The 25,468-nt window shown below is 48.7% G+C and overlaps 1 protein-coding gene and 2 pseudogenes across 2 annotated transcripts in view; 2 read left to right on the top strand and 1 right to left on the bottom strand.

Moving 5' to 3' along the window:
* Window positions 1-25,468, top strand: part of LOC134983942 (zinc finger protein 345-like) — a 34,639-nt gene that overhangs the window by 2,945 nt on the left and 6,226 nt on the right. For both annotated transcript variants that reach the window (XM_063949556.1, XM_063949555.1), the window contains exon 3: window positions 9,985-10,063. In XM_063949556.1, coding sequence (XP_063805626.1) covers window positions 10,030-10,063 — 34 coding nt within the window. In that variant the 5' untranslated portion in view covers window positions 9,985-10,029. The remainder of the gene's footprint in view (window positions 1-9,984; window positions 10,064-25,468) is intronic.
* Window positions 13,488-13,606, bottom strand: LOC134984022 (5S ribosomal RNA; annotated as a pseudogene).
* Window positions 15,731-15,849, top strand: LOC134984021 (5S ribosomal RNA; annotated as a pseudogene).

Raw genomic sequence — 25,468 nt, 5'->3', positions numbered from 1 at the left:
GTAACACCGGGGGATGTGTCTGGGTGATGACGGGAGAGATGACTGCTGGGAATGGGACATTATACAGTAACACCAGGGGATGTGTCTGGGTGATGACTGGAGAGGTGACTGCTGGGAATGGGACATTATACAGTAACACCAGGGGATGTGTCTGGAGAGGTGACTGGAGAGGTGACTGCTGGGAATGGGACATTATACAGTAACACCAGGGGATGTGTCTGGGTTATGACTGGAGAGGTGACTGCTAGGAATGGGGCATTATACAGTAACACCAGGGGATGTGTCTGGGTGATGACTGGAGAGGTGACTGCTGGGAATGGGACATTATACAGTAACACCAGGGGATGTGTCTGGGTGATGACTGGAGAGGTGACTGCTGGGAATGGGGCATTATACAGTAACACCGGGGGATGTGTCTGGGTGATGACTGGAGAGGTGACTGCTGGGAATGGGACATTATACAGTAACACCGGGGGATGTGTCTGGGTGATGACTGGAGAGGTGACTGCTGGGAATGGGACATTATACAGTAACACCAGGGGATGTGTCTGGAGAGGTGACTGGAGAGGTGACTGCTGGGAATGGGACATTATACAGTAACACCAGGGGATGTGTCTGGGTTATGACTGGAGAGGTGACTGCTAGGAATGGGGCATTATACAGTAACACCAGGGGATGTGTCTGGGTGATGACTGGAGAGGTGACTGCTGGGAATGGGACATTATACAGTAACACCAGGGGATGTGTCTGGGTGATGACTGGAGAGGTGACTGCTGGGAATGGGGCATTATACAGTAACACCGGGGGATGTGTCTGGGTGATGACTGGAGAGGTGACTGCTGGGAATGGGGCATTATACAGTAACACCGGGGGATGTGTCTGGGTGATGACTGGAGAGGTGACTGCTGGGAATGGGGCATTATACAGTAACACCAGGGGATGTGTCTGGAGAGGTGACTGGAGAGGTGACTGCTGGGAATGGGACATTATACAGCAACACCGGGGGATGTGTCTGGGTGATGACTGGAGAGGTGACTGCTGTGAATGGGACATTATACAGTAACACCAGGGGATGTGACTGGATGATGACTGGAGAGGTGACTGCTGGGAATGGGGCATTATACAGTAACACCAGGGGATGTGTCTGGGTGATGACTGGAGAGGTGACTGCTGGGAATGGGACATTATACAGTGACACCAGGGGATGTGTCTGGGTGATGACTGCTGGGAATGGGACATTATACAGTAACACCGGGGGATGTGTCTGGGTGATGACTGGAGAGGTGACTGCTGGGAATGGGGCATTATACAGTAACACCAGGGGATGTGTCTGGGTGATGACTGGAGAGGTGACTGCTGGGAATGGGACATTATACAGTAACACCGGGGGATGTGTCTGGGTGATGACTGGAGAGGTGACTGCTGGGAATGGGACATTATACAGTAACACCAGGGGATGTGACTGGATGATGACTGGAGAGGTGACTGCTGGGAATGGGGCATTATACAGTAACACCAGGGGATGTGTCTGGGTGATGACTGGAGAGGTGACTGCTGGGAATGGGACATTATACAGTGACACCGGGGGATGTGTCTGGGTGATGACTGGAGAGGTGACTGCTGGGAATGGGACATTATACAGTAACACCGGGGGATGTGTCTGGGTGATGACTGGAGAGGTGACTGCTGGGAATGGGGCATTATACAGTAACACCAGGGGATGTGTCTGGAGAGGTGACTGGAGAGGTGACTGCTGGGAATGGGACATTATACAGCAACACCGGGGGATGTGTCTGGGTGATGACTGGAGAGGTGACTGCTGTGAATGGGACATTATACAGTAACACCAGGGGATGTGACTGGATGATGACTGGAGAGGTGACTGCTGGGAATGGGGCATTATACAGTAACACCAGGGGATGTGTCTGGGTGATGACTGGAGAGGTGACTGCTGGGAATGGGACATTATACAGTGACACCAGGGGATGTGTCTGGGTGATGACTGCTGGGAATGGGACATTATACAGTAACACCGGGGGATGTGTCTGGGTGATGACTGGAGAGGTGACTGCTGGGAATGGGGCATTATACAGTAACACCAGGGGATGTGTCTGGGTGATGACTGGAGAGGTGACTGCTGGGAATGGGACATTATACAGTAACACCGGGGGATGTGTCTGGGTGATGACTGGAGAGGTGACTGCTGGGAATGGGACATTATACAGTAACACCAGGGGATGTGACTGGATGATGACTGGAGAGGTGACTGCTGGGAATGGGGCATTATACAGTAACACCAGGGGATGTGTCTGGGTGATGACTGGAGAGGTGACTGCTGGGAATGGGACATTATACAGTGACACCGGGGGATGTGTCTGGGTGATGACTGGAGAGGTGACTGCTGGGAATGGGACATTATACAGTAACACCGGGGGATGTGACTGGGTGATGACTGGAGAGGTGACTGCTGGGAATGGGACATTATACAGTAACACCGGGGGATGTGACTGGATGATGACTGGAGAGGTGACTGCTGGGAATGGGACATTATACAGTAACACCAGGGGACGTGTCTGGGTGATGACTGGAGAGGTGACTGCTGGGAATGGGACATTATACAGTAACACCAGGGGATGTGTCTGGGTGATGACTGGAGAGGTGACTGCTGGGAATGGGACATTATACAGTAACACCGGGGATGTGTCTGGGGGATGACTGGAGAGGTGACTGCTGGGAATGGGACATTATACAGTAACACCAGGGGATGTGACTGGATGATGACTGGAGAGGTGACTGCCGGGAATGGGGCATTATACAGTAACACCAGGGGATGTGTCTGGGTGATGACTAGAGAGGTGACTGCTGGGAATGGGACATTATACAGTGACACCAGGGGATGTGTCTGGGTGATGACTGCTGGGAATGGGACATTATACAGTAACACCAGGGGATGTGTCTGGGTGATGACTGGAGAGGTGACTGCTGGGAATGGGGCATTATACAGTAACACCAGGGGATGTGTCTGGGTGATGACTGGAGAGGTGACTGCTGGCATTATACAGTAACACCAGGGGATGTGTCTGGGTGATGACTGGAGAGGTGACTGCTGGGAATGGGGCATTATACAGTAACACCGGGGGATGTGTCTGGGTGATGACTGGAGAGGTGACTGCTGGGAATGGGGCATTATACAGTAACACCGGGGGATGTGTCTGGGTGATGACTGGAGAGGTGACTGCTGGGAATGGGACATTGTACAGTAACACCAGGGGATGTGTCTGGGTGATGACTGGAGAGGTGACTGCTGGGAATGGGACATTATACAGTAACACCAGGGGATGTGACTGGGTGATGACTGGAGAGGTGACTGCTGGGAATGGGGCATTATACAGTAACACCAGGGGATGTGTCTGGGTGATGACTGGAGAGGTGACTGCTGGGAATGGGACATTATACAGTGACACCAGGGGATGTGTCTGGGTGATGACTGCTGGGAATGGGACATTATACAGTAACGCCAGGGGATGTGTCTGGGTGATGACTGGAGAGGTGACTGCTGGGAATGGGGCATTATACAGTAACACCAGGGGATGTGTCTGGGTGATGACTGGAGAGGTGACTGCTGGAAATGGGACATTATACAGTAACACCAGGGGATGTGTCTGGGTGATGACTGGAGAGGTGACTGCTGGGAATGGGGCATTATACAGTAACACCAGGGGATGTGTCTGGGTGATGACTGGAGAGGTGACTGCTGGAAATGGGACATTATACAGTAACACCGGGGGATGTGTCTGGGTGATGACTGGAGAGGTGACTGCTGGGAATGGGACATTATACAGTAACACCGGGGGATGTGTCTGGGTGATGACTGGAGAGGTGACTGCTGGGAATGGGACATTATACAGTAACACCGGGGGATGTGACTGGATGATGACTGGAGAGGTGACTGCTGGGAATGGGGCATTATACAGTAACACCAGGGGATGTGTCTGGGTGATGACTGGAGAGGTGACTGCTGGGAATGGGGCATTATACAGTAACACCAGGGGATGTGTCTGGGTGATGACTGGAGAGGTGACTGCTGGGAATGGGGCATTATACAGTAACACCAGGGGATGTGTCTGGGTGATGACTGGAGAGGTGACTGCTGGAAATGGGACATTATACAGTAACACCGGGGGATGTGTCTGGGTGATGACTGGAGAGGTGACTGCTGGGAATGGGACATTATACAGTAACACCGGGGGATGTGTCTGGGTGATGACTGGAGAGGTGACTGCTGGGAATGGGACATTATACAGTAACACCAGGGGATGTGACTGGATGATGACTGGAGAGGTGACTGCTGGGAATGGGACATTATACAGTAACACCAGGGGACGTGTCTGGGTGATGACTGGAGAGGTGACTGCTGGGAATGGGGCATTATACAGTAACACCAGGGGATGTGTCTGGGTGATGACTGGAGAGGTGACTGCTGGGAATGGGACATTATACAGTGACACCAGGGGATGTGTCTGGGTGATGACTGCTGGGAATGGGACATTATACAGTAACACCAGGGGACGTGTCTGGGTGATGACTGGAGAGGTGACTGCTGGGAATGGGGCATTATACAGTAACACCAGGGGATGTGTCTGGGTGATGACTGGAGAGGTGACTGCTGGGAATGGGGCATTATACAGTAACACCAGGGAATGTGTCTGGGTGATGACTGGAGAGGTGACTGCTGGGAATGGGACATTATACAGTAACACCAGGGGATGTGTCTGGGTGATGACTGGAGAGGTGACTGCTGGGAATGGGACATTATACAGTAACACCAGGGGATGTGACTGGAGAGGTGACTGCTGGGAATGGGGCATTATACAGTAACACCAGGGGATGTGTCTGGGTGATGACCGGCGAGGTGACTGCTGGGAATGGGGCATTATACAGTAACACCGGGGGATGTGTCTGGGTGATGACTGGAGAGGTGACTGCTGGGAATGGGACATTATACAGTAACACCAGGGAATGTGTCTCGGTGATGACTGGAGAGGTGACTCGTGGGAATGGGGCATTATACAGTAACACCGGGGGATGTGTCTGGGTGATGACTGGAGAGGTGACTGCTGGGAATGGGGCATTATACAGTAACACCGGGGGATGTGTCTGGGTGATGACTGGAGAGGTGACTGCTGGGAATGGGACATTATACAGTAACACCAGGGGATATGTCTGGGTGATGACTGGAGAGGTGACTGCTGGGAATGGGACATTATACAGTAACACCAGGGGATGTGACTGGAGAGGTGACTGCTGGGAATGGGGCATTATACAGTAACACCAGGGGATGTGTCTGTGTGATGACTGGAGAGGTGACTGCTGGGAATGGGACATTATACAGTAACACCAGGGGATGTGTCCGGGTGATGACTGGAGAGGTGACTGCTGGGAATGGGACATTATACAGTAACACCAGGGGATGTGACTGGAGAGGTGACTGCTGGGAATGGGGCATTATACAGTAACACCAGGGGATGTGTCTGGGTGATGACTGGAGAGGTGACTGCTGGGAATGGGACATTATACAGTAACACCAGGGGACGTGTCTGGGTGATGACTGGAGAGGTGACTGCTGGGAATGGGGCATTATACAGTAACACCAGGGTACGTGTCTGGGTGATGACTGGAGAGGTGACTACTGGGAATGGGACAATATACAGTAACACCGGGGGATGTGTCTGGGTGATGACTGGAGAGGTGACTGCTGGGAATGGGACATTATACAGTAACACCAGGGGATGTGACTGGATGATGACTGGAGAGGTGACTGCTGGGAATGGGGCTTTATACAGTAACACCAGGGGATGTGTCTGGGTGATGACTGGAGAGGTGACTGCTGGGAATGGGACATTATACAGTGACACCAGGGGATGTGTCTGGGTGATGACTGCTGGGAATGGGACGTTATACAGTAACACCAGGGGATGTGTCCGGGTGATGACTGGAGAGGTGACTGCTGGGAATGGGACATTATACAGTAACACCAGGGGATGTGACTGGAGAGGTGACTGCTGGGAATGGGGCATTATACAGTAACACCATGGGATGTGTCTGGGTGATGACTGGAGAGGTGACTGCTGGGAATGGGGCATTATACAGTGACCCCAGGGGATGTGTTTGGGTGATGACTGGAGAGGTGACTGCTGGGAATGGGACATTATACAGTAACACCAGGGGATGTGTCTGGGTGATGACTGGAGAGGTGACTGCTGGGAATGGGGCATTATACAGTAACACCGGGGGATGTGTCTGGGTGATGACTGGAGAGGTGATTGCTGGGAATGGGACATTATACAGTAACACCGGGGGATGTGTCTGGGTGATGACTGGAGAGGTGACTGCTGGGAATGGGACATTATACAGTAACACCAGGGGATGTGACTGGGTGATGACTGGAGAGGTGACTGCTGGGAATGGGGCATTATACAGTAACACCAGGGGATGTGTCTGGGTGATGACTGGAGAGGTGACTGCTGGGAATGGGACATTATACAGTAACACCGGGGGATGTGTCTGGGTGATGACTGGAGAGGTGACTGCTGGGAATGGGACATTATACAGTAACACCAGGGGATGTGACTGGATTATGACTGGAGAGGTGACTGCTGGGAATGGGGCATTATACAGTAACACCAGGGGATGTGTCTGGGTGATGACTGGAGAGGTGACTGCTGGGAATGGGACATTATACAGTAACACCAGGGGATGTGACTGGAGAGGTGACTGCTGGGAATGGGGCATTATACAGTAACACCAGGGGATGTGTCTGGGTGATGACTGGAGAGGTGACTGCTGGGAATGGGACATTATACAGTAACACCAGGGGATGTGTCTGGGTGATGACTGGAGAGGTGACTGCTGGGAATGGGACATTATACAGTAACACCAGGGGACGTGTCTGGGTGATGACTGGAGAGGTGACTGCTGGGAATGGGGCATTATACAGTAACACCAGGGGACGTGTCTGGGTGATGACTGGAGAGGTGACTGCTGGGAATGGGACATTATACAGTAACACCGGGGGATGTGTCTGGAGAGGTGACTGCTGGGAATGGGACATTATACAGTAACACCAGGGGATGTGACTGGATGATGACTGGAGAGGTGACTGCTGGGAATGGGACATTATACAGTAACACCAGGGGACGTGTCTGGGTGATGACTGGAGAGGTGACTGCTGGGAATGGGGCATTATACAGTAACACCAGGGGATGTGTGGGTGATGACTGGAGAGGTGACTGCTGGGAATGGGACATTATACAGTAACACCAGGGGACGTGTCTGGATGATGACTGGAGAGAGGTGACTGCTGGGAATGGGGCATTATACAGTAACACCAGGGGACGTGTCTGGGTGATGACTGGAGAGGTGACTGCTGGGAATGGGACATTATACAGTAACACCGGGGGATGTGTCTGGGTGATGACTGGAGAGGTGACTGCTGGGAATGGGACATTATACAGTAACACCAGGGGATGTGACTGGATGATGACTGGAGAGGTGACTGCTGGGAATGGGGCATTATACAGTAACACCGGGGGATGTGTCTGGGTGATGACTGGAGAGGTGACTGCTGGGAATGGGACATTATACAGTAACACCGGGGGATGTGTCTGGGTGATGACTGGAGAGGTGACTGCTGGGAATGGGACATTATACAGTAACACCAGGGGATGTGTCTGGGTGATGACTGGAGAGGTGACTGCTGGGAATGGGACATTATACAGTAACACCAGGGGATGTGACTGGGTGATGACTGGAGAGGTGACTGCTGGGAATGGGGCATTATACAGTGACCCCAGGGGATGTGTTTGGGTGATGACTGGAGAGGTGACTGCTGGGAATGGGACATTATACAGTAACACCAGGGGATGTGTCTGGGTGATGACTGGAGAGGTGACTGCTGGGAATGGGGCATTATACAGTAACACCGGGGGATGTGTCTGGGTGATGACTGGAGAGGTGATTGCTGGGAATGGGACATTATACAGTAACACCGGGGGATGTGTCTGGGTGATGACTGGAGAGGTGACTGCTGGGAATGGGACATTATACAGTAACACCAGGGGATGTGACTGGGTGATGACTGGAGAGGTGACTGCTGGGAATGGGGCATTATACAGTAACACCAGGGGATGTGTCTGGGTGATGACTGGAGAGGTGACTGCTGGGAATGGGACATTATACAGTAACACCAGGGGATGTGTCTGGGTGATGACTGGAGAGGTGACTGCTGGGAATGGGACATTATACAGTAACACCAGGGGATGTGTCTGGGTGATGACTGGAGAGGTGACTGCTGGGAATGGGACATTATACAATAACACCAGGGGATGTGTCTGGGTGATGGCTGGAGAGGTGACTGCTGGGAATGGGACATTATACAGTAACACCAGGGGATGTGTCTGGGTGATGGCTGGAGAGGTGACTGCTGGGAATGGGGCATTATACAGTAACACCGGGGGAATGTGTCTGGGTGATGACTGGAGAGGTGACTGCTGGGAATGGGACATTATACAGTAACACCAGGGGATGTGTCTGGGTGATGACCGGGGAGGTGACTGCTGGGAATGGGGCATTATACAGTAACACCAGGGGATGTGTCTGGGTGATGACTGGGGATGTGACTGCTGGGAATGGGGCATTATACAGTAACACCAGGGGATGTGTCTGGGTGATGACCGGCGAGGTGACTGCTGGGAATGGGGCATTATACAGTAACACCGGGGGATGTGTCTGGGTGATGACCGGCGAGGTGACTGCTGGGAATGGGGCATTATACAGTAACACCGGGGGATGTGTCTGGGTGATGACCGGCGAGGTGACTGCTGGGAATGGGGCATTATACAGTAACACCGGGGGATGTGTCTGGGTGATGACCGGCGAGGTGACTGCTGGGAATGGGACATTATACAGTAACACCAGGGGATGTGTCTGGGTGATGACTGGAGAGGTGACTGCTGGGAATGGGACATTATACAGTAACACCGGGGGATGTATCTGGGTGATGACTGGAGAGGTGACTGCTGGGAATGGGACATTATACAGTAACACCGGGGGATGTGTCTGGGTGATGACCGGCGAGGTGACTGCTGGGAATGGGGCATTATACAGTAACACCGGGGGATGTGTCTGGGTGATGACCGGCGAGGTGACTGCTGGGAATGTGGCATTATACAGTAACACCGGGGGATGTGTCTGGGTGATGACCGGCGAGGTGACTGCTGGGAATGGGGCATTATACAGTAACACCGGGGGATGTGTCTGGGTGATGACCGGCGAGGTGACTGCTGGGAATGGGGCATTATACAGTAACACCAGGGGATGTGTCTGGGTGATGACTGGAGAAGTGACTGCTGGGAATGGGGCATTATACAGTAACACCAGGGGTTGTGTCTGGGTGATGACTGGGGAGGTGACTGCTGGGAATGGGACATTATACAGTAACACCAGGGGATGTGTCTGGGTGATGACTGGGGAGGTGACTGCTGGGAATGGGACATTATACAGTAACACCAGGGGATGTGTCTGGGTGATGACTGGAGAGGTGACTGCTGGGAATGGGACATTATACAGTAACACCAGGGGATGTATCTGGGTGATGACTGGAGAGGTGACTGCTGGGAATGGGGCATTATACAGTAACACCGGGGGATGTGTCTGGGTGATGACCGGCGAGGTGACTGCTGGGAATGGGGCATTATACAGTAACACCGGGGGATGTGTCTGGGTGATGACTGGAGAGGTGACTGTTGGGAATGGGCCATTATACAGTAACACCAGGGGACGTGTCTGGGTGATGACTGGAGAGGTGACTGCTGGGAATGGGGCATTATACAGTAACACCAGGGGATGTGTCTGGGTGATGACTGTATCATTGTGTGTCAGGTTCCTATAAGTTGTGAGGATGTCACTGTATATTTCTCCATGTAGGAGTGGGAGTATATAGAGGAACACAGGGGTCTGTACAAGGACGTCATGATGGAGAATCACCGTCCCCTCACATCAATGGGTAAGTCTCAATTCTGTCTATATGTATATGAGATGTCATCGTTATAGGCTGGTACTGTGTTGGATGTACGCCTATTTGTGGGGTTCAGACTATGTGTTCATATTTACATTCTCAGAGTTGCCCCCTGTATATTATCCTTATTTACTGTGGCTCTTGCTCCCTCCTTGGTCTAATATTGGGGTGGCGTACCCTTCCTACCAAATGTTGGGCTCTTTATGCCTGGTTTGCAGTGTTCCCTTCTCTACTTCACTAACTTGTAGCCATGCCGCACACAACACAAAGGGGTGACTCCACGTCTCTTCAATACAGTGGGGCTTCTCCAGGAGGTCCCATTGCTCCCCAAATCGCAGATGGAGCCCAGGACCTTATCCCCTCCATCCCAACTTACTGGCTGCGATGTTCTTCTGTCCTCGGACAGGAATCTAGGGTTGTCCATCGATGGTTTGCTATGAATGGTCGATGGTAACACCCCGATGGTTCGCAATTTTTCTGCTAGCGCGCGGCCACGGACTCCTTTCCACTCTGCATGTGCAGTCATGAACTATGAATGGGTTAATTATTATGGTTAGAATAATGTTGGAGGTAGTTAGATGACCATGATTTAGGAGAACAGGATGGCGGTTTTAGGGGACATAGTAATGGGGGGATGATGAGGTAGAGAAGAGGACGGAGTGGACAGTGATGATACTGAGCAGGAAGTGTGGTCATGTGTGAAAATGGAGTAGATAGTGTTAACAGGAAATGAGAGTGAAGGCAAGCTGCGCGAAGAGTAAGGTCAAGGCAGTCACGACATATGTATAAACTCCGTTGGCAGTCAGTAGAGACAGATTCCTATCTCATTTCCTTGTCTCGGCTGAGTGAGGCGAGTATGTGTTATGTCAGTGTAGTCTTTTGCTATGTTCTATCTAGGTTGCTTGCCTGTTCCTGGTCAGTCTGTTTGGTCCAGTGACACACATATGGGCAACAGTGGCTCCTTGGGGGCGCTAACTGCTGCTTTCAGGTGGCAGACACAGGACTGAAGATTCCGCAATCTTCCCTGTTACTGAGCGCGCCAGGAGGTCACCTCCTAGTCCCGTCTCTGTGTTACCTAGCACACCAGGAGGTCACCTCCTAGTCCCGTCTCTGTGTTACCTAGCGCGCCAGAAGGTCTCCTCCAGTCCCGTCTCTGTGTTACTGAGCGCCTCAGGAGGTCACCTCCGGTCCCATTTCTCTGTTACTGAGCTCCCCAGGAGGTCACCTCCGGTCCCATCTCTGTGTTACTGAGCGCCCCAGGAGGTCTCTTCCCGTTCCCATCTCTGTGTTACTGAGTGCGCCAGGAGGTCACGTCCAGTCCCGTCTCTGTATTACTGCGCGCCAGGAGGTCTCCTCCAGTACCGTCTCTGTATTACTGCGCGCCAGGAGGTCTCCTCCAGTACCGTCTCTGTATTACTGCGCGCCAGGAGGTCTCCTCCAGTACCGTCTCTGTATTACTGCGCGCCAGGAGGTCTCCTCCGGTCCCATCTCTTTGTTACTGAGTGCGCCAGGAGGTCACCTCCAGTCCCGTCTCTGTATTACTGCGCGCCAGGAGGTCTCCTCCAGTACCGTCTCTGTATTACTGCGCGCCAGGAGGTCTCCTCCCGGTCCCATCTCTGTGTTACTGAGCGCCTCAGGAGGTCACCTCCGGTCCCATCTCTGTGTTACTGAGCGCCTCAGGAGGTCTCCTCCCATTCCCATCTCTGTGTTACTGAGTGCGCCAGGAGGTCACCTCCAGTCCCGTCTCTGTGTTACTGAGCGCCCCAGTAGGTCACCTCCGGTCCCATCTCTGTGTTACTGAGCGCCCCAGGAGGTCTCCTCCCATTCCCATCTCTGTGTTACTGAGCGCCCCAGGAGGTCACCTCCGGTCCCATCTCTGTGTTAATGAGCGCCCCAGCTTTAGCCCAGAACACCTATGAGGATGTGAAGCACTGAACTTATGGAGACCGCTGATCACCGCACACTGCTGCGGAGCTGCAGTTAAGATGGCCATCGTGATGATCCTCCCTGGTGTCTACTTTTATAGATTCATACACACTGGAGGGCTGGGTTTGTCACAGCGGGAGACACCAACATGTGTCTTGCTCACAAGTGACGGCAAACTTTCTGGCATTGAGGGCATGCGATTTGCCAATTTCATCCTCGTCTTAGAAACTTCTTTCCGATGCCTGAACAGTAGCTGTTTTCATAGACTGCCAAGTTGGCTCAAGAAGTAGAACCATGGTGGTAGAATTATCAACAATTATGTCAGAAGAAAAAACTTTTGATACCCCAAACTGCATGGAGTGTAGAAGACAATGTCACCAAGATGGCAGATTATCTCAGTCCATATCTAGTACATTCAGAAGCATGTACATAGTAACATAGTATCTAAGGTTGAAAAAAGACAATTGTCCATCGAGTTCAACCTATTTGTGGTCTCCTATGCACGATTATTTTATATAAAATCTTGACTGAAGTTGATGACTGCCGTTACGTTTTACCCCTCTTTTTTATAATAACCATAGTGTGTGACTATGCCTCGTAACCCTGGATATCCTTATCCATTAGGAATTTATCTAACCCATTCTTAAAGGTGTTGACTGAGTCGGCCATTACAACTCCCTCAGGCAGGGAATTCCAAACACGTATCGTCCTTACCGTAAAAAAGCCTTTACGCCGTATTGTGCGGAATCTCCTCTCCTCTAACCTGAGCGAGTGTCCACGAGTTCTCTGTGTTGATCTAACCAAAAACAGGTCCTGCGCAAGATCTGTATATTGTCCCCTTATATATTTCACAAAGTAGACGTGATTCCGCACCAGTTTTCTGAAGGTACAGAAAAAGTAGTGATAACAATAATGATAGAGTACCAGAATAACATATGATATGTACGAATAATTCGTATTTTGATTAATAAGTCTGGTGGTGCACCCAGAGTCAGAAACAACTGGGAAGAAAAGGATTTACAGAAGACTCTTGTGTGGGTGCACTCTTGTTTATATTTGTTAGTATGAAAGTATTAAAACATAACTTTTATTAACTCATTACTCTAAGAAAAAAATAATCCACACTTATATAATCCACCACAATTCTTAAAATTAAGGAAATGTAAACATTTTTTAGAAAATTGGAAATGTTCTGGTTAGTCTATATTAGTAGACTTCAGGAGGGATGTAGACACTCTGGTTCTACATCCTATTCCTATCCCACCAGCACAAGCTCAGCTTGTATTAATAAGACCTCCAGGGGTCATTGAACCGAATTGATGTCAAAAAATGTGGATCCTAATTAGTATTGACCGATTTAGGATCTATAATGAATAAAGGGAGACGGTATTTAGAAAAAAATGACACAGATCAGAAGAATAAGCAAAAGAAATAATTCAGGGAGAATGTGATGATCCTGCTGTTGGCTAAGAGTCGAGGAGGTCACGAATTACAACACTGGGTATTCTCTGGGGGTCACCCTCTCAGGTACTGACCCAGCCCACCACCGTTTTGCTTCCAAGATCGGACGAGATCGGGCTCTATCGGTGGGGTATGGTAGTAATTTCTTGGGCCTGCTATAATCGACTCACCAATGAGAGTGCACCTAAGGAAGATTTAGAAAGAGAAACAGAAAAAGGGGGCGGATCTGCTGTCTATGTTAGGCACAGGGTAAACCTGTGGATCATGGATGAGAGTCCGCAGATATATACAGAGGAGAAAATGAGAGGAAAAAACTAAATAGAGGTTGAGTCGAATATCAGCTTGGTATCAGAGCCAAAATATAATCAAAATTAGGAATGATTGGGCAAAAGCCCCATTGACTGAGGGTTGGTGCACAGGCCCAAAAGGGTACCTGTTATTGTACTTATTAACACATATGCTGCAAAGATATCTGAAAAAAATACTGTGTATAGTTTACAGCACAACTGATAGATTATTTAAGAGAGGTATTGGTGTGATAATCCTGCCTAGGTCCCTGGAACATACGGTATGGTATAAAGACGTTAGGATAATTCACAATTTAGGGTATATTAGAGAATACTCCTGTTAACAGTATACCAGGTAAGGGGGGTAAACAAGCCCCTGCAGATAATAAGTGGCTACATATAATTGGCTACATATTACTATTATTCTCTCTTCGGTGTTATTCAAAGAGGATTATAAAATGACAATGGTCATTATGATGATTATAGTAATTATGATGCTGTAATTTGAAAAGAGCAAAAAATGACAATTGGAAAAAAAAAATAATATATATATATATATATATGAAACAAAGGATTGGTGGAAAATTGTTAGAAGTGACAGTCACTGCCCAGATCACTGGGATGCCCTAATTAGGGTAAGGAAAAAGACATGCCAGATTGCTGCATGGACTCAAAATAAGAAAAACATTAGAGACAAAAACCCAAAAGCAAAAAAGGAAACAAAAAACACAAAGGGGTACCGGTCCCTGCCCAGGTCCCTGGGTCAGTCACTAGATTGCAAAATGCAAGATGTACTCCCCAGGTCCTCGGTTCGTGTTGTAGTGATTTGTACTGGAATACTGGGGTAGGTCATGCTGGAATGGGGTAGGTCATGCTGGAAAACGCGTTTCACCCGTCCTGCGGGCTTGTTCACTTCCAATGCTGAAGTGAACAAGCCCGCAGGACGGGTGAAACGCGTTTTCCAGCATGACCTACCCCATTCCAGCATGACCTACCCCAGTATTCCAGTACAAATCACTACAACACGAACCGAGGACCTGGGGAGTACATCTTGCATTTTGCAATCTAGTGACTGACCCAGGGACCTGGGCAGGGACCGGTACCCCTTTGTGTTTTTTGTTTTTTGTTTCCTTTTTTGCTTTTGGGTTTTTGTCTCTAATGTTTTTCTTATTTTGAGTCCATGCAGCAATCTGGCATGTCTTTTTCCTTACCCTAATTAGGGCATCCCAGTGATCTGGGCAGTGACTGTCACTTCTAACAATTTTCCACCAATCCTTTGTTTCATATATATATATATATTTTTTTTTTTCCAATTGTCATTTTTTGCTCTTTTCAAATTACAGCATCATAATTACTATAATCATCATAATGACCATTGTCATTTTATAATCCTCTTTGAATAACACCGAAGAGAGAATAATAGTAATATGTAGCCAATTATATGTAGCCACTTATTATCTGCAGGGGCTTGTTTACCCCCCTTACCTGGTATACTGTTAACAGGAGTATTCTCTAATATACCCTAAATTGTGAATTATCCTAACGTCTTTATACCATACCGTATGTTCCAGGGACCTAGGCAGGATTATCACACCAATACCTCTCTTAAATAATCTATCAGTTGTGCTGTAAGCTATACACAGTATTTTTTTCAGATATCTTTGCAGCATATGTGTTAATAAGTACAATAACAGGTACCCTTTTGGGCCTGTGCACCAACCCTCAGTCAATGGGGCTTTTGCCCAATCATTCCTAATTTTGATTATATTTTGGCTCTGATACCAAGCTGATATTCGACTCAACCTCTTTAGTTTTTTCCTCTCATTTTCTCCTCTGTATATATCTGCGGACTCTCATCCATGATCCACAGGTTTACCCTGTGCCTAACATAGACAGCAGATCCGCCCCCTTTTTCTGTTTCTCTTTCTAAATCTTCCTTAGGTGCACTCTCATTGGTGAGTCGATTATAGCAGGCCCAAGAAATTACTACCATACCCCACCGATAGAGCCCGATCTCGTCCGATCTTGGAAGCAAAACGGTGGTGGGCTGGGTCAGTACCTGAGAGGGTGACCCCCAGAGAATACCCAGTGTTGTAATTCGTGACCTCCTCGACTCTTAGCCAACAGCAGGATCACCACATTCTCCCTGAATTATTTCTTTTGCTTATTCTTCTGATCTGTGTCATTTTTTTTCTAAATACCGTCTCCCTTTATTCATTATAGATCCTAAATTGGTCAATACTAATTAGGATCCACATTTTTTGACATCAATTCGGTTCAATGACCCCTGGAGGTCTTATTAATACAAGCTGAGCTTGTGCTGGTGGGATAGGAATAGGATGTAGAACCAGAGTGTCTACATCCCTCCTGAAGTCTACTAATATAGACTAACCAGAACATTTCCAATTTTCTAAAAAATGTTTACATTTCCTTAATTTTAAGAATTGTGGTGGATTATATAAGTGTGGATTATTTTTTTCTTAGAGTAATGAGTTAATAAAAGTTATGTTTTAATACTTTCATACTAACAAATATAAACAAGAGTGCACCCACACAAGAGTCTTCTGTAAATCCTTTTCTCCCCTTATATATTTGTAAATGTTGATCATGTCCCCTCTTAATCTCCTCTTTTCCAGTGTAAACATGCCTAGTCTTGCAAGCCTTTCCTCGTATTCCAGCATCTCCATACCCTTAATTAGTTTGGTCGCCCACCTCTGAACCTTTTCTAGCTCCAGGATATCCTTTTTGTAGTAAGGTGCCCGGAATTGTACACAGTATTCAAGGTGTGGCCTCACAAGTGATTTATATAACGGGAGTATAATACTCTCGTCCCTAGCATCAATTCCCCGTTTTATGCATGCTAATATCTTATTAGCCTTCTTTGCTGCAGTCCTACTTTGGGTACTACTGCTTAGTTTGCTATCTATGAGGACACCTAAGTCCTTTTCCAGTACAGAATCCCCTAATTTTACCCCATTTAGTAGGTAGGTGTTATTTTTGTTTTTGTTACCACAGTGCATTACCTTACACTTGTCTGTATTGAAGCACATTCTCCATTTTGCTGCCCAAGCTTCTAATTTAACTAAGTCGTTCTGAAGCGACTCAGCATCCCCCTCCGCATTTATAACTTTACACAATTTGGTATCATCTGCAAAAATTGACACCATGCTCTCTAGACCTTCTGTTAGGTCGTTAATGAAAATATTGAACAATAGCGGTCCTAATACTGAGCCTTGTGGCACACCACTTAGCACTTCAGTCCAATTTGAAAAAGATCCATTAACCACAACGCGCTGCTCCCTATTATCTAACCAGTTTTTGACCCAAGTGCATATTGTGCTTCCTAGCCCTGATTCTTGTAGCTTGTAGATAAGTCTCATGTGTGGTACAGTATCGAACGCTTTGGCAGAGTCTAAAAAGATTACATCCACGTCTTTACCCTGATCTAGGTTTGCGCTTACTGTTTCATAAAAGCCAAGTAAGTTGGTTTGACAGGATCTGTCCTTCATAAACCCATGTTGATTCCTTTTAATGACCTTATTGACTTCAAGGAACTTCTGAATACTATCTCTTAGAATACCTTCCAATACTTTCCCCACTATAGATGTAAGACTAACTGGTCTATACACCAGGAGGTTCTTAAAGTTTTACTACAGGAGTTTGGAATCCTTCAAATAGATTTGATGGTGAGATCCTAGAACTCCCGTTTATTCCACATCACAGGGACAGAAGTTATGGAATAGACGCCCTGCCAACCCCGTGGACAGGCCTGGCTCCAGGCCTACTAGCACCCTGAACGAGTAATTTTGAAGCACCCCCTAATGCGCACGTGTCAGATACACATAACGTTCCAGTATAGTGTCAGATACACATAATGACCCCAGTATAGTGCCAGATTCACATAATGCCTCCAGTATAGTGCCAGATTCACATAATGCCCCCAGTATAGTGACAGATACACATAATGTCCCCAGTATAGTGCCAGATACACATTATGCCCCCAGTATAGTGCCAGATACAAATAATGACCCCATTATAGTGCCAGTTTGCATAATGACCCTAGTAGTGCAGTGCTAGATACACATACGCCCCCAATAGTGTAGTGCCAGATATACACGTACCCCCAGTAGTGCAGTGCCAGATACACACATGCCCCCAGTAGTGCAGTGCCAGATACACACATGCCCCCAGTAGTGCAGTGCCAGATACACACATGCCCCCAGTAGTGCAGTGCCAGATACACACATGCCCCCAGTAGTGCAGTGCCAGATACACATAGGCCCCTAGCAGTGCAGTGCCAGATACACATATGCCCCCAGCAGTGCCAGATACACATATGCCCCCAGCAGTGCCAGATACACACATGCCTCCAGTGCCAGTTACACATTATATGCCCCCACTCAGAGCCGGCTCCAGGCCTACCAGTACCCTGAGCGAGAAAATGTAAAAGCGCCCCCCACCCCGGGTGTGGCCTCTGGAAAAGTGGGCGTGGCCTCGTAACTTCATATTATCAGACTATAAATATATTTTCACACCCCCTCTACGCACACAATTAGCAGCCTTACACATAACAGCCACAGTAGTGTTCCTTACACACAGTCTCCAGTATAGTGCCAGATACACATAATGTCTCCAGTATAGTGCCAGATACACATAATGTCTCCAGTATAGTGCCAGATACACATAATGTCTCCAGTATAGTGCCAGATACACATAATGTCTCCAGTATAGTGCCAGATAGATATGATATGCCCCCCAGCAGTGCCAGCTACACATGATAGTGTTCACTTTTTAGGGCAGGGTGCTGATCACAGGGAGGGCACATTTTGAAGTTAGGAGGGCAAAATGATGTACATACTGTAATGCTTGGTGCTCCCCTACCTACATGCTAGAGCATGGACAGTGCGCACCGAAGGCGCGCAGCAAAAATTTTGTGGCGTTGCTTCGTGGGGAAGTTGCGTGGCCACATAATAGTGGCAATTCGCATTACACCACACAGTAGTGCAGCTAATACACATTGCGCCAGGCAGAGCACTGAGACACATTGCCTAGCGGGAACACTACATGATATGCTCCCCAGCCGTGCCAGCAACACATGACATGCCCCCCAGCAGTGCCAGCAACACATGACATGCCCCCCAGCAGTGCCAGCAACACATGACATGCCCCCCAGCAGTGCCAGATACACATGACATGCCCCCCAGCAGTGCCAGATACATAAATGGCCACACAGTGCCAGATATGTCCCCACAGTGCCAGATACATAAATGGCCACACAGTGCCAGATATGTCCCCACAGTGCCATGTACATAAATGCCCCCCAGCAGTGCCAGATACATAAATGCCCCCCAGCAGTGCCAGATACATAAATGCCCCCACAGTGCCAGATACATAAATGCCCCCACAGTACAGATATGCCCCCACAGTGCCAGATACAAAAATGCCCCCACAGTGCCAGATACAAAAATGCCCCCACAGTGCCAGATACAAAAATGCCCCCACAGTGCCAGATACAAAAATGCCCCCACAGTGCCAGATGCATAAATGCCCCCACAATGCCAGATATGCCCCCACAGTGCCAGATACACAAATGCCCTCACAGTGCCAGATACACAAATGCCCTCACAGTGCCAGATACACAAATGCCCTCACAGTGCCAGATACACAAATGCCCTCACAGTGCCAGATACACAAATGCCCCCACAGTGCCAGATACACAAATGCCCCCACAGTGCCAGATACATAAATGCCCCCACAGTGCCAGATATAACCCCACAGTGCCAGATACATAAATGCCCCCACAGTGTCAGATACATAAATGCCCCCACAGTGCCAGATACATAAATGCCCCCACAGTGCCAGATACATAAATGCCCCCACAGTGCCAGATACATAAATGCCCCCACAGTGCCAGATACATAAATGCCCCCACAGTGCCAGATACATAAATGCCCCCACAGTGCCAGATACATAAATGCCCCCACAGTGCCAGATACATAAATGCCCCCACAGTGCCAGATACATAAATGCCCCCACAGTGCAGATATGCCCCCACAGTGCCAGATACATAAATGCCCCCACAGTGCCGATATGCCCCCACCAGCCAGATACATAAATGCCCCCACAGTGCCAGATACATAAATGCCCCCACAGTGCCAGATACATAAATGCCCCCACAGTGCCAGATACATAAATGCCCCCACAGGGCAGATATGCCCCCACAGTGCCAGATACTTAAATGCCCCCACAGTGCAGATATGCCCCCACAGTGCAAGATACATAAATGTCCCCCACAGTGCCAGATATGCCCCCACAGTGACAGATCCATAAATGCCCCCACAGTGCCAGATATGCCTCCACAGTGACAGATCCATAAATGCCCCACAGTGCAGATATGACCCCACAGTGACAGATCCATAAATGCCCCCCACAATACCTGCGGCGCGGGAGGGGGGGAGTGCTGCTGTCAGAGGGCGTAGCCCGGGACTGGAGGACTCTTCCAACGGTGGTGTGCTCTATGCGCGCTGCGCGGGAGGGGGAGTGTGGCTGTCTGCAGGCGTGGGACTGGAGGACTCTAACGGTGGTGTGCTCTATGCGCGCGGCGTCAGACGCCAGCGCCGCATAGCGCGCACCACTGTTAAAGGCCGGGGAGAGCTTCACAACAGGGTCGGCTCCAGGCACGAATATGGCGGTGCCAGCGCGCGGCGCCCATTAAGGGTGGCGCCCTGCGCGGCCGCTCTATTCGAACATGCCTGGAGCCGGACCTGCCCCCACTGCCAGAAACACAAATGCCCCCACAGTGCTGCCAGATACACATATGCCCCCAGAAGTGCTGCCAGATACACATTATATGCTCCCAGCAGTGCTGCCAGATACACATATGCTCCCAGCAGTGCTGCCAGATTCACATTATCTGCCCCCAACAGTGCTGCCAGATGCACATTATCTGCCCCCAACAGTGCTGCCAGATACACATTATCTGCCCCCAGCAGTGCTGCCAGATACACATTATCTGCCCCCAGCAGTGCTGCCAGATACACATTATCTGCCCCCAGCAGTGCTGTCAGATACACATTATCTGCCCCCAGCAGTGCTGCCAGATACACATTATATGCCCCCAGCAGTGCTGCCAGATACACATTATATGCCCCCAGCAGTGCTGCCAGATACACATTATATGCCCCCAGCAGTGCTGCCAGATGCACATTATATGCCCCCAGCAGTGCTGCCAGATACACATTATATGCCCCCAGCAGTGCTGCCAGATGCACATTATATGCCCCCAGCAGTACTGCCAGATACACATTATATGCCCCCAGCAGTACTGCCAGATACACATTATATGCCCCCAGCAGTACTGCCAGATACACATTATATGCCCCCAGCAGTACTGCCAGATACACATTATATGCCCCCAGCAGTACTGCCAGATGCACATTATATGCCCCCAGCAGTACTGCCAGATACACATTATATGCCCCCAGCAGTACTGCCAGATACACATTATATGCCCCCAGCAGTACTGCCAGATACACATTATATGCCCTCAGCAGTACTGCCAGATACACATTATATGCCCTCAGCAGTACTGCCAGATACACATTATATGCCCCCAGCAGTACTGCCAGATGCACATTATATGCCCCCAGCAGTACTGCCAGATACACATTATATGCCCCCAGCAGTACTGCCAGATACACATTATATGCCCCCAGCAGTACTGCCAGATACACATTGGAGAACTACTAACAAGTGAAAATGCTTTAGCCCAGAACACCTATGAGGATGTGAAGCACTGAACTTATTGAGACCGCTGATCACTGCACAGTGCTGCGGAGCTGCAGTAAAGATGGCCACCGTGATGATCCTCCCTGGTGTCTCCTTTTATAGATTCATACAAACAGGAGGGCTGGGTTTGTCTCAGCGGGAGAAGCAACCCCAACCCTCCTGTTTCACCAGATCATCAGCAGACCAGCCTATAGTCTGCACGCTACACCGTGTAGCGCGGCTGACAGTAACGGGCGGGGAGTGTCAGTGCGGCGGGGTGCAGCAGTCTGCAAAGGCAGTGTGCTGGTGGAAATGAGAGCACGGGCCGCAATTGGCCCTAGGCCGGACTTTGGACATGCCTGGTCTAGATAGACATCAATAGGTTGACACCATACTGTTGACATACATTAGATTTCCAGGGTCAAAAGGTCACATGACAATGGTCAACAGTTGTTAAAAGTGACCGGTACAAAAAGTAAAATTAGTACGTAGAATTTTTTTGTTTTGTTCCACGTTTATGTAGTTAGTAGATTGGATCCAAGCCGCCACGATGTTAGTAAATAACAGCAGTGATCATTAGTAATATCAAATAGTATATAGACTGACAATAATGTCCGCTTACCAGGCTCTGGTCAGATAAACTTACATAGTCGCCAGTAGTTAAAACGCCACATTAGCCAGGCATGGTATGTATTTTTATAGTCCAGTCCCTCACCTCCTGGCTGGTTTGTATCTCCTGTATTGCAGCCGATTAGGATGATATCTGGCGCCCAACTTGTCACCTTGTGTCCGGGTGGGTGTCGCAAACCAGCGTTGGTGACCAGATAGACAGATGCTAGGGCAATCAACGGTCCAGCTCACACTTAACGCATTTCTCCGCTTCCCATGTAATCAGCTGCTTCCCATTAAAGGCTGCACCATTGTTTTCACTTATACCGGTACTTTTTGACGGAAATAAGTTTAATTACGCAGCACATTTAAAAACATCAAAACTATTTGAGCATTTTTTTCTGCTACCATTCCACAATCCCGGATTTCCCCCAGGATGGAGTCAACAAGGATCTTGCTCTCACAATCCTGAAAGATCAGGTGTTCATCATTCGTAGTTTTCTCGAAACCCCTGACTGGCACCTGATGAATTTGTTCTGCGGGGGAAAAAAAATTCTCCAGTAAATAGAATTAGGCCTCGTATCCAGCCTTTTGCAGCACCTTGATAGCTTAATCTGGCGTTAGATGCTGTAACGTCTGATCCCTTCCAACCTTTGCGAGATGTTTCTCTCAGGTGGCCTACTCTTAAGGCGTTGTTTCTTGTGGCAATCACCTATGCCCGTCGATTTGGGGAACTACATTCTATGTGGTCTATGGAGACTTTTTAAACATGTATATGAACAAAGTTTTGTTGCAGACTCATTCTATTTTTATCTACGTGAGGCAGTTCTTCTTCCCTATTCAATCAGGAGATCGTGCATCTTCTCTGTGTCCACAGCCAAGGGGAACGGCTACATACCCAAGATCTTGTCAGGGCAGTTCTTGTGTACCTGTCCAGAATGAAAGAATTGAAGAAAAAGCTTTGTCCTTCCTTTAGGACCCCCACCCAGAAAATGCTCCATCCAAATATAATCTAGCGGGATGGAGAAAGAATGTCATTGTTCAGTCTTAAGAGGGTAGCGGACGTGAGTTGCCAGAAATAACAAAGGCACGTTTGTACAAGTGGGGACCTTCTAGAAAAGCAGGACTCCGACTTATACGAGGCAGCTGGGTGGTCATCTTCTCATACCTGTACCAGATGTCATCTTCTGGGTGTGACATCTGCCGACGCTGAGTTTGGAAGAAAAATCCATCCAACAGTTATTCCTTATTTGAAAATTAGCACATAACACTATGCATGAACATGGCTGAGATCCAGATATGCCTCTGGATAATATATATGGGCTTCCGGAACTTTCCTCTTTACAAGTTCAAGAAACCTGGGGCCGATGGGGAATACTGACGCTTCGGAACTTGTGTAGGGACAATGTTTTTGAGTCATGTCAAGAGCTTCACCAAGATTTCTCTGTACCAACTTCCTTTTTTTATAGATACCTCCAATTGAGGTATACTATTTAATGTACAATTTGGGGCCGCTCCGCCAATAATTAACGATTCTCCGGTCAAAAGAATGTTACAAGATAGAACGAATAAAACATATAGGGGGTCATTCAGACCTGATCGCACGCTAGATTTTTTTCGCTGCGCTGCGATCAGGTCAGAACTGTGCATGCATATACACCGCAACGTGCAGGCGCGTCGTACGGGTGCAAAGCTGATCGTTGCTGTGCGATGGATTTTACGAAGAATCCATTCGCACAGCTGATCGCAAGGAGATTGACAGGAAGAAGGTGTTTATGGGTGTCAACTGACCGTTTTCAGGGAGTGGTTGGAAAAACACAGGGATGTCCAAGCGTTTGGAGGGCGGGTGTCTGGCGTTAATTCCGGGAACTGACAAGCTGCAGTGATCGCAGCGGCTGAGTAAGTTCTGGGCAACTCAGAAACTGCACAAATCTTTTTTGTAGTGCTCGGCTGCACATGCGATCGCACACTTGCAAAGCAAAAATACACTCCTCAGGGGGTGGCGACTATCTGATCGCAGCGCTGCAAAAAGTAGCTAGCAAGCGATCAGGTCTGAATTAGGCCCATAGTCTGTTATTTATTCGGAATTACGACAGGCGCGACACTCTGACCCCTTGCCCTCGCTTAAAATGGAATGGGATTTGGGATAAATTCCTGATGATATATGGATAACTAGTGTTCACTCTAGGAATTTTTTAGGGCAGGGTGCTGATCACGGGGAGGGCACATTTTTCATTCGGGAGGGCACATTTTTCATTCGGGAGGGCACGATTATGTCCATACTGTAATGCTTAGACAGGTGTCTTAACTAAAAATGAGTACAAAGACTCATGGTTTTTGGTTTGTGCACCCATTTTATTTAATGTTTACCTTTTACATGCGGACAAGGATTTGAAAGTGAAGAGTGTTCAATAAAAGTATTTGTGGTCCATTCATCACCAATGTAGTTCTACATTGCCGGCCGGGAAAAAAGACAGATGGCTTTTTCCCGTGCCGGTATTGTAGTTAAGTGTGAGGGGCATAGGGTCCTTTCACACTGCAGGCAGATACACTACGGAGAATTATTTACGCACAATGTCAGCTGTTTGTCTGCCTTGGACAGAAATAAAACATTACCTACAATAACCTGCTGAACTGTAAGTGCCGGCAACGTAACCCCTATAGCGCATCAGCCATGACATGTCAGTTATCCCTCTATTCAGCTGGGAGAAGAAACCGAATCTGCTTATTGCAGCACAACCAGGAGCCCTTGACGGGTCGCTGACTACCAGGGAGAGTCCCTACCACAGAACAGGGAGTAAAAGGAGCTAACATAGGAACAGGCCAGAACACACGGCCTATCCTGTATTTTACACCATGCAGGACTGCTCTGTGGTAAGGACTCTCCCTGGTAGTCAGCGACCTATCAAGGGCTCTGGAGCCTGAACAATGGGTGTGACGCAGCTTTAGATAAACAATGAATCCTGGCTGTGAAAAGTGAACACCTGCAAATAAACTCAGACACACGACACGTGTATATACACAATCCAAGTTCAAACACATTACGTTGTAGATGTAGACACCTAACAGACAACACAAGACCTGTAAGTCAGGAGTGGACAAAATCCAAACAACCAAGGGCGCAAAGGGATGAGGGGGGCATTATAACTGTACCCACTAACCCCAACATGGTATGGAAACTCTGCATGATGTGGGCTGACATTTCCCCATAAGACGTGGCACCACACTTCAGGCAGCCATTATTACTTGAGGGCAAGCCTAGTTACCTGGCTCATTACAAGATCCCTCGGACCCATAAATGTGACCTGCTCCTGAATTTACCTTTAGTTGGCCTACCCCAGCT

The sequence above is a fragment of the Pseudophryne corroboree genome (assembly GCF_028390025.1).
Source record: "Pseudophryne corroboree isolate aPseCor3 chromosome 3 unlocalized genomic scaffold, aPseCor3.hap2 SUPER_3_unloc_3, whole genome shotgun sequence".
NCBI classification, from domain to species: domain Eukaryota; kingdom Metazoa; phylum Chordata; class Amphibia; order Anura; family Myobatrachidae; genus Pseudophryne; species Pseudophryne corroboree.
The sequence above is the reverse complement of the archived record's forward strand: the minus strand, read 5'-3'. Positions and strand labels throughout refer to the sequence as shown.